The 14904-nt window shown below is 42.2% G+C and overlaps 1 protein-coding gene across 1 annotated transcript in view; it reads left to right on the forward strand.

Annotated features, from left to right (window-relative positions):
* The window catches only part of UTRN (utrophin), a 609745-nt gene that overhangs the window by 293187 nt on the left and 301654 nt on the right, over positions 1–14904 (forward strand). The window contains exons 45-47 of the mRNA XM_060190773.1: positions 17–163; positions 3523–3583; positions 10167–10381. Of these exons, the coding sequence (XP_060046756.1) occupies positions 17–163; positions 3523–3583; positions 10167–10381 (423 nt within the window). The remainder of the gene's footprint in view (positions 1–16; positions 164–3522; positions 3584–10166; positions 10382–14904) is intronic.

Raw genomic sequence — 14904 nt, forward strand, 5'->3', positions numbered from 1 at the left:
CTTCCGATTCCTTTAGGACTTAACCCAGGAGATGGAAATGCAGAATGAAAAGCTCACATGGCTGAATAGAACTGAATCTGAAGTGCTCTCGGATAAAAATCTGAGTTCACATGATAGAGAGCAAATTTCAGAAAGCTTGAGAGCTGTGAACGCAACATGGAAGGTGTGTGGCATCACTGGAGAAGCTGCTTCAGGCTTCTTGTTCTTGCTGTCAGAGAAATAGGGTTATAGCACTCTTTCTTTTTATAGAAATAATAGTTTTATAACATTCCATGAGTTTCAGGTGTGCAGCATTGAAGTTTTTGAATGTATTGTATATTATTTTTATTTATTGGCTAGAGACGCCTGCAGCCCTGCTTCACCACTCGCAAAGTGTTCCCCCTGCAGGTGGGGACCAGGGTCTCAAACCCCAGCCCTTGCGTATTGTCACATGTGCGCTCCAGCAGGTGCGCCACCACTTGGCCCCTGCATCACTGAAAAATGGATATATCTATTTATATTACGTCTACTACTTGGAGTCCAGTTCTATCCTTTACCAAACAGTTGGGAGGAATAAGTGAGTAGTCGGGTAGAAAATATTTTATTGGGAGTCAGGCGCAGCGGGTTCAGCGCAGGTGGCGCAAAGCACAAGGACCGGTGTAAGGATCCCGGTTCGAGCCCCCGGCTCCCCACCTGCAGGGGAGTCGCTTCACAGGCAGTGACGCAGGTCTGCAGGTGTCTGTCTCTCTCTGCCCCTCTCTGTCTTTCCCCTCCTCTCTCCATTTCTCTCTGTCCTATCTAACAATGCCAACATCAGTAACTATAACAATAAGACAACAAGGGCAACAAAAGAGAATAAATCAATATTTTTTAAAAGAATTTTTTTAAAAGAAAATATTTTATTATGCACTTCTTTCTTTTTGTTTATTTATTCCTGAAACCACTAGTTGATCTTATAGTCTAAAAGTTTATTTTTTGTCTTGTGTAGTTTATCGGTTTGTTTGTCTACTACCTGTGACTGAAATCATATGGTATTTGTCTTTTTTTCATCCGGCTTATTACAATACCTATAATGTTTTCTAGGTCTATCCATGTGCTTTTACTCTAAAGTGTATTCTAATATTAGAATATTTTACTAATCCTTATTAATGCCTGTAATTTTTTATCATGAACAGAAACATAGTTTTAAATATATATATTTAAATTTTTTATTATTATCCTTATTTATTTATTGGATAATAAATAAAGACAGCCAGAAATCGAGAGGGAATGGGGAGATAGAGAGGGTGAGAGATAGATACCTGCAGCCCTGCTTCACCACTTGTGCAACTTTTCCCATGCTGGTGGGGCCTGGGGACTTGAACCCGGGTCCTGGCACATTGTAATGTGTGCGCTCAACCAGGTGCACCACCACCCAGCCCCATATATTTATTTATTGCATAGAGACAGAGAAAAACTAAAATGGAATCAGAGCTAGAAAGGGAGAAAAAGAGAGACACTTGCAGCCCTGATTCACCTCTTATGAGAAATGGGGGGTTGGAGGCCGGGTGGTGGCGTACCAGGCAAAGTGCGTATTGTACTGTGAGCAAGGATATGCACAAGGACCCAGGTTCAAGACCCCATTCCCCATCTGCAGGGGGAGACGCTTCCCAAGAGATGAAGCAGGTCTGCAGGTGTCTTATCTTTTTCTCTTCCCTTCTTTCTCCCTTTCCTCTCTCAATTTTTCCCTGCCCTATTTAATACAATGGAAAAAACGGCCACCAGGAGCAGTGGGTTTGTTGTGCTGGTGCCATGCTCTAGCAGTGGCTCTGGAGGCAAAAAAATAAAACCAGAACTGTAGCCTTAGCGCCCGATAACCTACACTCCACTGCCGTACCTCGACCTTGTCGTTAGAAATAGCCTCTTATTTACGTGGACATTAACTTTCTGACATAACCTATGGCTTTTCAGATATTTTAAAATTATTTTCCTCTTTTGCCTTATCAGATATGACTGAGTGAGGGATTTGTCTGAGATGTTGAGTCTTTATTTCTCTGACCCTGATTCGGGTGAATCATCCCAAATGTCATCCCTGTGACTTCTGTGAAGCACACTGAGTTGTATCTAATGAGGTGGCAAATTTCTTCATCCGGAGGCCGATCAATCAGAGTTGAGTGTCAATTAGAGGGCTGACAGAGAATTTGATTTATTTATTCATTTATTTGTTACTGGATAGAGACAGATACATTGAGAGGAGGGGGGAGATAGAGAGGGAGAGAGAGAAACACCTACAGCCCTGCTTCATCACTTGTGAAGCTTTCCTCCTGCAGGTGGGAGCCAGGGCCTTGGACCTGGGTCCTTGTACACTGTGATGTGAGCATGTAACCAGGTGTGCCACCCCCTGGCCCTGAGAATTTTTTTTCCCCATAAAGAATCGCTATTGCTAATTTCTGGCCTGAGTCTCCTATACTCTACACATGCACATGTAACTTTTCAGCATCTCTACTTGTTGTCCAGTCGGCCTTCCAGATGAACTGCAGTACCTACCCTTTGCCTTACCTCACTTCCAGTGCAGGTAATTCCATCCTTAGGAGGGCTTAGGTGGAAGGCCTTTGAGTCAGCCGTAGAGCGTCTGAATTATATCACAATGCAAGAATCGACTGTGGAGCTGATTCCCTTTTTGAACGTCTGCATCTGATCTAGCATGCTTTGCTGGATGGCAAAATGGCTAGAGAGAAAATAAAAGAAGGAAGCCCAGTGGGAGTTGGGCGGTAGTGCAGTGGGTTAAGCGCACGTGGCGTAAAGCGCAAGGACCCGCTAAGGATCCCGGTTCGAGCCCCCGGCTCCCCACCTGCAGGGGAGTCGCTTCACAGGTGGTGAAGCAGGTCTGCAGGTGTTTATCTTTCTCTCCCCCTCTCTGTCTTCCCCTCCTCTCTCCATTTCTCTCTGTCCTATCCAACAACTTCAATAACAACAACAATAATAACTACAATAAAACAACAAGGGCAACAAAAGGGAATAAATAAATTAATTTTTAAAAAACATTTTAAAAAAGAAGGAAGCCCAGCATTGAACAGTTGCACTTGAATGTTTACTATACAATTCTTCTATCATTTCTTAGGTTTGAAAACATAGCTTTAACTCTTTCACACCTTCCCCATTGCCATTATCCTGTTTCAGGTCACCCACTGTTTTTCCCTTGATTGCTGCCATGGTCTCTTCCCCTGCCTCCGTGCTTCCTCTTCTGACTCTTCTCATTCTCTCTCTGTCTCTCTCGCTCTCTCTTGCATATAGACAGCCAAAATCTGAGAAGTTAGGGGGAGACAGAGAGGGAGAGAGAAAGACAGACACCTGCAGACTTGCTTCACCATTTGCAAAGTGTTCCCCCTGCGGGTGGGGCTGGGGACTTGAACCCCAGTCCTTGCGCACCGCAATGCGTCCATTTAACCAGGGGCATCATGACCCGGCCTGTAGACCTATTATTTATGATAAAACTTTCTCATTAAAACACGTGATAATGTCAATTGACTTAATGTTCTCTTTTTGTCTGGATGGGGAGTGTAGGTGTGCAGAGATGTGCCCAGCATCCAGGACCCCGAGTCTGTTTCTCCAGTGAGAATGGCTGGTAAGATCCCATTGACGTCATTACAGTTTACAAATCAACGGCAATTTTTATGGTTGGGAAAATCATACGTGGCTTGGCAGAGAATCTTGAAAACAGTGAAATTGTGATGCGTTATTCTGCCTTCAGGGGTTGAGAAGAACACACACACTCTCTGTTCTCGTGAGTGTAGGGAATGTGAGACATTATCAATAATATCTCTCCTGAACTAGACAGGGATGCACAACGTCAGCAGGTCTTGCTGAGTGAAGCCAAGGACCAGCTGGGAACCTGGAGAAATATTTTGGGGATGGACATAGAGCTTTCCTTTTTGAGGAAATCAGCTGCAGCCCTCTAAATGAACATGCCTGGGTGAACTTGTGACTGAATTGTAGTCATCAGTGAAAACGAAAGATTTAGATATCTTGGAGCCAGGAGGACGGTGGTGAACTCTATGTCCCAGTGAGGCTGTCTGAAGTCTAGCTTATTGGATAGTACTCTGCGTATCTGGGACCTGTGACTATGGGGTATTTCACCTGAATTTCTGTTTTCTCAGTTAGCTGTGTGGTTGAGCCATTTCTCCATATGACTGTCATCGTCCTCATTTCTCCTTCTATGGAATGTTGATCCTTTTGTCATTTGAATAGTTCATATTCTGGGCCAGGTGGTGGCGCACGTGGTTGAGTGCCCATGTTACAGTGCACAAGGACACAGGTTCAAGCCTCCGGTCCCCACCTGCAGGGGGAAAGCTTTGCGAGTGGTGAAGCAGGGCTGCAGGTGTCTCTCTGTCTCTCTGTCTCTCTCCCTCTCTATCTCCCCCTTCCCTTTCGATTTATGATCGTTTCTATCCAATAAATAAAGATAATGAATTTTTTTATATTAATAGTTCTTTTTCTTTATCTGAAATGGGCATCACAAATAACTTCTCCCTTGTACTGTCTTTTTTTTTTTTAAGTCCTTATTTATGGTATTATTGTTAGAAATCTTAAACATTAGTATTCATCTAATAGTGATTTCTCTCTCTCTTTTTAATTTATGGATTCTGGGGAATGCTTTTCATAAATATATATGGAGATAGAGAGACTCTGCAGCACCAAGGCTTCCTCAGTTGCCCTTGCAACTGAGTGGTGCCAGGGCTCAAACTTGGCTCATGGATGGCAGTGCCAGTACCCTGCCTGGTGTGCCCACTCTAGCCTGCTGCACCCCTCTCTCTCCCTCTCTCTCTCTCTCTCTCTCTCTCTCTCTCTCTTTCTCTCTTTCTCCTTCTCTGAAGTGCCATTTTTTAAATTTGTGACTTATGGTGGTTTGCAAGATAATGTGATTCCAGGGTAGAGTTCCACATCACGCTCACCACTAGAATCTCTGCCCCCACTCCCCAGCATCAACCGCCATAGTGTATAAAAGGTCTCAGAAAGTGTGTCTACTTCTTTTTTTTTGCAGGTTGATGTACTTGTACTTTAGTTCTCTGGATTTCACATAATACTGAAACCATCCTATAGTTTCCTTTGACATCATTTGTTTCACTGAGTCTATCATCCCCGCCACGTCCATCCATTTGGTCCCAGCGGTCACAATGCCATCTTTTTTTTTATTGCGTAGGAATATTCCAGGGAGTATGAATACCATGAATTCTTTATCCGGCCATCCTTTGAAGAGATTACTCACAGTTACCAAAGAGTGGTGTGTCCATCCACAGATGACTGTGTTTATTTTAAGTACTCTGATACACAAATCAGTTTCTTTCTTCTTTTTTTTTTTTTTAATTTACTTAAGAAAGGAGACATTAACAAAACTGTAGGATAGATAGGAGGGGTACAACTCCACACAATTCCCACCACTCGATCTCCATATCCCATCCCCTCCCCTGATAGCTTTCCCATTCTCTATCCCTCCCTGAGATAGAGCATATGTTCACACGTGACCATAAACCAGGGAAAAATATAGACCTGAAAGCAGAAGTACACAAGAGTCTGCAGGGAGGACCCCCCAACACTTCATCTGCACTATTCCAGCCTCTAGGCCCATGATTGTACAAATCATTTTCTATAGCCTCAACAGTTACACAATTTTGATTTGAATAGTCAGAGCCTTTTTCCCACCAGTAATTACTTTTCCTAGGGTCCATTTCAAGTCAAGATCTGTGCTAACATCTCCCCACTCCAGCTATGGGCCAGTCCTTCTCTCATTGGTCTGCAACCTGTGGAGCAGTCCCTGTTGAGTTTAGGCTTCGCTCTCACTCACCTACCTACCACTTCTTTTGCCTGACGAGTTTGGGTGTCTGAGTTCAGGATGCGTGGACTTCACCATTTATTAGTAGTTAGCACAGCTAAACATGTAGCATAGCATGACCCAGTCCTCTAACACCAAGCCTTCATTGCTCTTGGATTTTTTTCTATATTAATTTTAAAGTCTGAGCAATTGACTTATTGACTACTATATTATATTAAACTATAAAAACATTCACATTGACTATAAACTTTCTGAGAATTACTGCAGCTTTGTCAAATGCACCCTATGGTTAAAGGAGGTTCTGGGTGGACTTAATAATTCTGCCACATGGAGCAAAAGCAAAGAAAAATAACCATTATTATGGTTGTTGTAAAACTAACTTCTACTATTAAAACTAGAGAGAGAGAGAGAGAGAGAGAGAGAGAGAGAGAGAGGGAGAGAGAGAAACTGTTGGTACTGAGAGATAACTTACCCAGAAAAGGCACACCTTATCTATCAGGTGTGAGAACCTGGCTTCCAGTGCCTTGCAACACAGTGGACTATCTATACACAGCAGGGTCTGTGATGTCTCTTTTTTCCCTCTCAATTCCTTCTTTTCTTGCTCTGTTTTAAAAAGAGAAAATATGTCTGTGGGAACAGTGAAATCCTGCAGGTCTCAATCATGGGGAGGTAAAATAAAAATACAAATATGAAACTGGTGAAGACAAACATCTTTTTAAGTTTTAGAAAAAGAATTCCCAAGATTAGAAATCATTCCCAAAGATAATGGCTTTACTCACACCAAATTGGATAACTTCTGTATATTAACAGTGTCAAGAAATCTAAAGTAGAAATATTCTGTTCAGCAACATTTCAGGTATCTACTTTTCTATACAGAAGAGCTTGTCTAAACCTCAGGACAAAAGCTAAAGATCACAGTTATGTATTTGGCTAATGCACTCAAAACTGTTTCCTCTCACTCATGAACAAAAAAACATAAAGATGGAAAATTTGGGCATGCCGTGTTTATCTACTGAGACAGTATTTCGAAGTGGATCCAGTTTACACGTGTTCCATACATTGTTACTGGAATTATTCATTTCCATGTTTTAAGAAAAATGAATTGGGGATGAATCTTGAATTTGCAAATTTTTATCTGACCCAGTAATTCTACTTTGAGAAGTCCATACTACAGTGGTAGTCAGAAATCTGAAAATATCCTACACGCTAAAAAGATGCACTGTGTAATTTCTTTTGTAAAATAAAAGATTAGGAACAATCTTACCCACCTGGCAGAAAGGGTTGGCCAGTAGTTACTGAATGTGAATATATATGTTACTATATGGTTTACTGACAGTGAGTGATACTATTTATTAATAATGAACAGTGCTCATGTTAAAAGTTAAATGAAAGCAGTAGAAAAGTATTCATGCATTGGATTCATAATTAAAGCAAAATATCTTGACTAAATTAAGTAGTATTCATAACTTTCTCATAGGCTTTTAAAGTAAATTTTATTAGTGTTTTAATAATGATTGACAAGATTGTAAGATCACAGTGGTGCAAATCCACACAGTTCCCACCACCAGAGTTCCATGTCCCATCCCCTCTGTTGGAAGCTTCCCTATTCTTTTTTTGTTTTTGTTTTATGTAATTGATAAGCAAAAAGATAAAAAGAGCAAAACAGATTGACAGTAGTACCCAAAATAGTCTTTATATATATATATATGTAAAAATATATATATATATACACACATATATAGTTTTCTCTCTCTTTTAATTTCTTTATTGGAGAATTAATGTTTTACATTTGACAGTAAGTACAGTAGTTTGTACATGCATAATATTTCCCAGTTTTCCACATAACAAAACAACCCCCACTAGGTCCTCTGTCATCCTTTCTGGACCTATATTCTGCCCCCCACCACTCACCCCAGAGTCTTTTACTTTGGTGCAATACTCCAATTCCAGTTCTGTTTCTACTTGTGTTTGCTCTTCTGATCTTGTTTTTCAACTTCTGCCTGAGAGTGAGATCATCCCATATTCATCCTTCCGTTTCTGACTTATTTCACTTAACATGAAATTTTCAAGGTCCATCCAAGATTGGCTGAAAATGGTGAAGTCACCATTTTTAATAGCTGAGTAGTATTCCATTGTGTATATATACTACAACTTGCTCAGCCACTCATCTGTTGTTGGACACCTGGGTTGCTTCCAGGTTTTGGCTATTACAAATTGTGCTGCCAAGAACATATGTGTACACAGATCTTTGTGGATGGGTGTGTTGGGTTCCTTAGGATATATCCCCAGGAGAAGAATTGCTGGGTCATAGGGTAGGTGCATTTCTAGCCTTCTGAGAGTTCTCCAGACTGCTCTCCACAGAGATTGGACCAATTGACATTCCCACCAGCAATGTAGGAGGGTTCTTTTGACCCCACAACCTCTCTAGCATTTGCTGCTGTTACCTTTTCTGATGTGTGACATTATCACAGGAGTAAGTGGTATCTCATTGTTGTCTTGATTTGCATTTCTCTGACTATCAAAGGCTTGGAGCATTTGGCCATTTGGATCTCTTCTGTGGTGAATATTCTGTCCATGTCCTCTCCCCATTTTTGGATGGGGTTATTTGTTTTCTTGTGGTTGAGTTTGGCAAGCTCTTTATATATTTTGGTCATTAGCCTCTTGTCTGTGGTATGGCATGTAAAGATCTTCCCCCATTCTGTGAGTGGTCTCTTGGTTTGGGTAGTGGTTTCTTTTGCTGTGCAGAATCTTTTTAATTTGATTCATTCCCATAAGTTGATGCCTGCCTTAGTCGTCTTTGTAATTGGATTTGTTTCATTGACGATGCCTTTCAAATTTATGTCGAAAAGAGTTCTGCCATTATTTTTCTCTCAATTCTATTCCACTGATCATTGTGTCTATTCATGTTCCAGTACCAAGCATTTTTTATGACAATGGCCCCATAATACAATTTGAGATCTGGGAGTGTGAATTCTCCAGTTTTGTTCTTTCTCCTCAAGACTTTTTTGGCAATTCTAGGTCTTTTCTGGTTCCAGATAAATATTTGTAGCATTTGTTCTATTCTCCCAAAAATGTGTTTGGGATCTTGATGGGGATAGCATAAATTTGTAGATGGCTCTGGGTAATATATTCATTTTGATGATGTTAATTCTTCCAACCCATGAACATGGAAGATCTTTCCACTTCTTTGTGTCTTTTTCTGTTTCTTTGAGTAGTGACTCATAATTTTCAATATACAAGTCTTTCACTTCTTTGGTTAGGTTTACTCCTAGATATTTTATTGTTTTGTTGCTATAGTAAAAGGAATTGATTTCTAGATTTTATCTTCTTCTACCTTAGTGTTTGCATAAAGGAATGCCACTGACTTTTGAATGTTACTTTTGTAGCCTGACACTTTACTGTATTGCCTGATGATTTCCAAAAGCTTCTTGCAGGATTCTTTAGGTTTTTTATGTATACTATCATGTCAACTGCAAATAGGGAGAGTTTGACTTCTTTTCTTCCTATCTGTATCCCTTTAATTCCTTGCTCTTGTCTGTTTGCTATGGCAAGAACTTCCAACATTACGTTGAATAATAACGTTGATATTGGGCATCTTGTACCTGATCTGAGGGAAAATGTGAAGATTCTCTGTTCTTTATCCCTCTGGGAGCATGGAGCAAACATCTCTATGGGGTGTAGAAGGTGGGAGGTCTGGCTTCTGTAATTGCTTCTCTGCTGGACATGGACATTGGCAGGTGGATCCACACCCCCCAGCCTGTCTCTCTCTTTCCCTAGTGGGGCAGGGCTCTGTGGCAGTGGGGCTCCAGGACACATTGGTGAGCTCCTCTGCCCAGGGAAGTCAGGTTGGCAACATGGTAGCATCTGCAACTTGGTGGCTGAAAGGCAATATAATATACAGCAAGTAAGAAGGCACTCAGAGGTGGGAACAGAACAAATGAAGCTAGGGGTTCCTGTGAGAGGAAGCTAGGAAGACTTTTCTAGGTATGTTCCAATTGGTCCATGACTTCTGTAACTTTTGCCTGATCCTCAAAGCAGTCAGGTGGACTAAATGTATTATTTGGCAAGATGATGCGCAGGGCTGAATTTTTTTACAAAATAGTTTTCTATTGTGTCAGTGCTAGTTACTTCAGAATTACTGCTGCCAAGGAATACTGTGAGATGACTTCATTGACTATAAGCACACATACATATAGAGAAGTCACACTACAGAAAATACCACTGTGATTCCTATCTGAAACTCGAAACGCCTCAAATCACTTTTTTTTTAAAAAACACCCGAATTTTACTTAAATACACATGCACACGTCTCCATTCCACTCTTCCAGCCAGTATTTCCTGTTTCCTCATTCATGTTGCGCTACATTTTTTATTTCAGCTCATCCCACTCTCCAGAAGGTAGTGCTGACATCCTCTGCTCCAGATGTGCCTGCTCAGCCTCACCGCACTTCCGAAATTGCGATTCCGACGGATCTGGATACCATGATCACAGAACTGGCTGATTGGCTTGTGTTGATCGACCAGATGTTGAAGTCCAACATTGTCACCGTCGGGGATGTAGAAGAGATCAATAAAACAGTTTCCCGGATGAAGGTGGGTGCATCGTGAGGTCTCATTACAGAAACACCGCGGTTCAGAGGCGGAGCAAATCTGCCTGCCTTTCCTTTCCTTGTTTTATTGTTGTCTTTGAAATGAGTGATTTAGTAATGATGAACAAGAGTGTAAGATAACAGCGCTACAATTCCACACAGTTCCCACCACCGGACTTCCACATCTCCTCCGCTCCATTGGAAGCTTCCCAATTCTTTAGCCCTCTGGGAGTATGTGCCAGTCCCTGTTCTAGCGCCATTTGCAGGGCTCGCTTCGCGGTCCGGAGAGAGAGCACCAGGGACTCATGGCTGAGCTGGGAACGCAGTTCAATCTTTATTGACGAGCGTGGAAGCAGTTCGATCTAGCTATCTCTAATCACAATCCTGTCCTATATATATCTCCTGAGGTGGAAGTGTCAGGAAGAGGAAGTACATAGGATAGGGCGTGGGGAGAAGGAAAAAAGGCGAACCAGTGGGGATTAAATCAGTGCGAACAGAACAATGATGATGTAAATAGACCACAAGCAATGCAACAGAAGGGGTCTTAGAAGCAGACCAACAAATATGGACCAGAATCCTTTATGGGGTGCAGAACGTGGCAGTTTTGGCTTCTTCTTTTTTTTTTCTTTTTTATTTAAGAAAGGATTAATTAACAAAACCATAGGGTAGGAGGGGTACAATTCCACACAATTCCCACCACCCAATCTCCATCTCCCACCCCCTCCCCTGATAGCTTTCCCATTCTCTATCCCTCTGGGAGCATGGACCCAGGGTCATTGTGGGTTGCAGAAGGTAGAAGGTCTGGCTTCTGTAATTGCTTCCCCGCTGAACATGGACGTTGACTGGTCGGTCCATACTCCCAGTCTGCCTCTCTCTTTCCCTAGTAGGGTGGGGCTCTGGGGAAGCTGAGCTCCAGGACACATTGGTGGGGTTCTTCAGTCTAGGGAAGCCTGTCCGGCATCCTGATGACATCTGGAACCTGGTGACTGAAAAGAGAGTTAACAATGACAACCCTTCAGCTTCATTACTCGGGGGAGACCTTTCCTTTCATGGTATACTCTAATTCCATCTCAGGTGGTTCACTTTCTAACAAAGTCCCAAAACCTAGATATACACCAGTTTCTGTGAGAGAGAGCATATGTTCACACGTATCCGTAAACTACTGTAAAATATATACCTGAAAGCAGAAGTACACTAGAGTTTACAGTGAGTACCTCCCTAACACTTCCTCTCCACTATTCCAAGCTTTGGGTCCATGATTGCTCAACAATTTGTTTGGCTTCTATAATTGCTTCTCCACTGGACATGGACGTAGGCAGGTGGATCCACACCCCCAGCCTATCTCTGTCTTTCCCTAGTGGGCAGGGGCTCTGGGGAGGTGCAGCTCCAGCCTAGGGACGTCAGGTTGGTGTTATGGTAGCATCTGTAACTTGGTGACTGAAAAGCGTTGAGATATGAAGCAGAGCAAATTGCTTAGTAATCAGGAACCTAGCGGTAAGAGTAAAGCAGATGAGGGTCTTCCTGTTGGAAGGAGCTAGGAGTCTATTTTAGGTGCATCTTCTTTCTTTAACTGATGTATGGGAGAATAAGCTTAAAAAATTGTTTATCAGTCAAATTGTCCGACCAACTTACTCCAAAAGAGTCTGTGATTTTGTTTTTTGCATTTATGCTATTTTGTTAAAATTGGTTTGGCTAACTTGAGGTATCAATTCAGTGTATTTTTCAAAAAGATAAATTTTTGGGAGTTGGGCGGTAGTGCACTGGGTTAAGTGCAGGTGGTGCCAAGCACAAGGACCAGCATAAGGATCCTGGTTTGAGTCCCCGGCTCCCCACCTGCAGGGGAGTCGCTTCACAGGTGATGAAGCAGGTCTGCAGGTGTCTGTCTTTCTCTCCCGCTCTCTGTTTTCCCCTCCTCTCTCCATTTCTCTCTGTCCTATCCAACAATGATGAGATCAGTAACAACAATAATAACTACAACAATAAGAAAACAACAATAAAAGGGAATAAATAAATAAATATTTAAAAAAGATAAATTTTCTTATTTTTGGAGGGAGAGAGAGAATCAGCGATTCTCTAGGGTGAGTAGTGCTAGCCATCAAACCTGAGCCCTCACAGATGCATGTCCAGAGCTCTGCTGCTGAGTAGCCTCCTGACTGCTACTCAGGTTAGGTTTAAAATAAAAAAATGGGGAGTTGGGCAGTAGCACAGTGACTTAAGCACACGTGATGCAAAGCGCAAGGACTGGTGTAGGGATCCTGGTTCAAGCCCCCAGCTCCCCACCTGCAGGGGAGTCGCTTCACAAGCAGTGAAGCAGGTCTGCAGGTGTCTGTCTTTCTCTCCCCCTCTCTGTCTTCCCTCCTCTCTCCATTTCTCTCTGTCTTATCCAACAACAATGACATCAATAACAACAAAAGTAACTACAACAATGTTAAACAACAAGGGCAACAAAAGGGAAAATAAATAAATATAAAATTTTTTTTTAAAAAATCAAGAAATGATCTCAGAAAGCTTCCCAAATCAGTATCGATGTGAACTAGTGCTGCATTGATGTCTAGGATACTGGAGAATAATTTTCTGCAGTGTCTTTTTAGCATATATATATAATTTTATGATCTAATTTTTTTATAAGGAACACTAACAAAAACCACAGGATAAGAGGGGTACAACTCCACACAATTCCCACCACCAGAACTCCGTATCCCATCCCCTCCCCTGACAGCTTTCCTATTCTTTATCCCTCTGGGAGCATGGGCCCAAGGTCATTGTGGGATGCAGAAGGTGGAAGGTCTGGCTTCTGTAATTGCTTCCCTTCTGAACATGGGCATTGGCAGGTGTATCCATACTCCCAGCCTGTCTCTCTCTTTCCCAAGTGGGGCAGGGATCTGGGGCAGTGAGGCTCCAGGACACATGGTGGGATTGTCTACCCAGGAAAGTCCAGTTGGCATCATGGTAGCATCTGGAACCTGGTGGCGGAAAAAAGAGTTAACATATAAAGGCAAACAAATTGTTGACTAATTATGAACCTAAAGGCTGGAATCTTGCAGATGAAGAGTTGGGGGTCTCTGTTTTGAGGATAGCGAGTATGCCTATTTTAGTTAAATTCTGTAAGGCCCGGGACTACACTTTTTCTTCCTGAGCCTGAAATCTGATATGCAGGTAGACCAAAGGTATTGTCTGGGGAGATATTGTCAGAATTGGAAATAGTACTAGAAAGCTAGATCAGCGAAGAGAGTAGCTTCCAAATATGGGAAAGGTGAATAAATGTTGTTGACTGTAAACCCCATTGATTTGACTTAGCTTATATTTTATGATGAACTTACTCATTTAACTGCTGTCTTCACAATTTCGTTACCACAAATTTATTACCACACACATGCCATGGAGTACCAACTTGTAATTTTTTTTTTTCATATTCAGTGTTTGAAGTTCTGAGTTGTATTGTACAGAAATACTGAAAATGTCAACCAAATAGAAATTGCTAGAGCCTTCAAAATAGTAATGTAACTTTTATTAATTACTTAGAGAGTATTGGCTACTATGAAAAGCATTTTATGTCAACTCATTCAGTTACTTAACAATATTATGAGGTAGAGATTATTTATTTATTTATTTATTTTTGCCTCCAGGGTTATGGCTGGGGCTTGGTGCCTGCACTATGAATCCACTGCTCCTGGCCTCCAGTTTTCCCCCCTTTTTGTTGCCCTTGTTATTATGGTTATTGTTATTGGATAGGACAGAGAGACATGGAGAGAGGAGGGGAAGACAGAGAGGGGGAGAGAAAGACAGACACCTGCAGACCTGCTTCGCCGCTTGTGAAGCGACTCCCCTGCAGGTGGGGAGCCGGGGACTCGAACCGGGATCCTTATGCCGGTCCTTGTGCTTTTCGCCAGAGCCAGGTACTATAACTGTGCTGCTACTCGGCCCCCAAGGTAGAAGTTATTTTTATTCCTAGACTACAAATATGTTCAAACTGAAATGGAGGCACTGAGTCCACTTAAGGAGACAGGTTACTCTGTCAAGACAGGAATAATAGAAACGGGGGAAGGTGTGGGGACCTGTTAGGGGAGTCAGAGTGGAGGGAGGGGACTGAATCTACAGAGATGGAAAATAAAGACTATATGGGGTTGTGATATCCAGTGACCAGATAAACCACGTTTTTGGTAGAGGGAACTCAGCGATTATAGACATGAGATGGGGAGCTTGAAAGACAATGAGTCACAACTGTGTTGCTCATAGTTTTGGGAGATGCTGGAGAAGTGAGTATGATGGAGCTGAGGTGAAAAGTACTTGAAAGATGGGCTGGGCGGTGGCACACCTGGTTGAGGCTCACATATTACCATGCTCAAGGTCCCAGGTTCAAGCCCCCAGTCCCCACCTACAGGGAAAAAGCCTTGCAAGTGCTGAAGCAGGGCTGCTGGTTTCTCTGTCTCCCTCCCTGTTACCCCTTTCCTTTTTAAAGAAAAAAAAATTTTTTAATCTTTATTTATTGATTTTGAATAGAGACAGAGAGAAATTGTGAGGGGAGGG

This window comes from Erinaceus europaeus, chromosome 4 (genome assembly GCF_950295315.1).
Source record: "Erinaceus europaeus chromosome 4, mEriEur2.1, whole genome shotgun sequence".
In the NCBI taxonomy this organism is placed as follows: Eukaryota; Metazoa; Chordata; class Mammalia; order Eulipotyphla; family Erinaceidae; genus Erinaceus; species Erinaceus europaeus.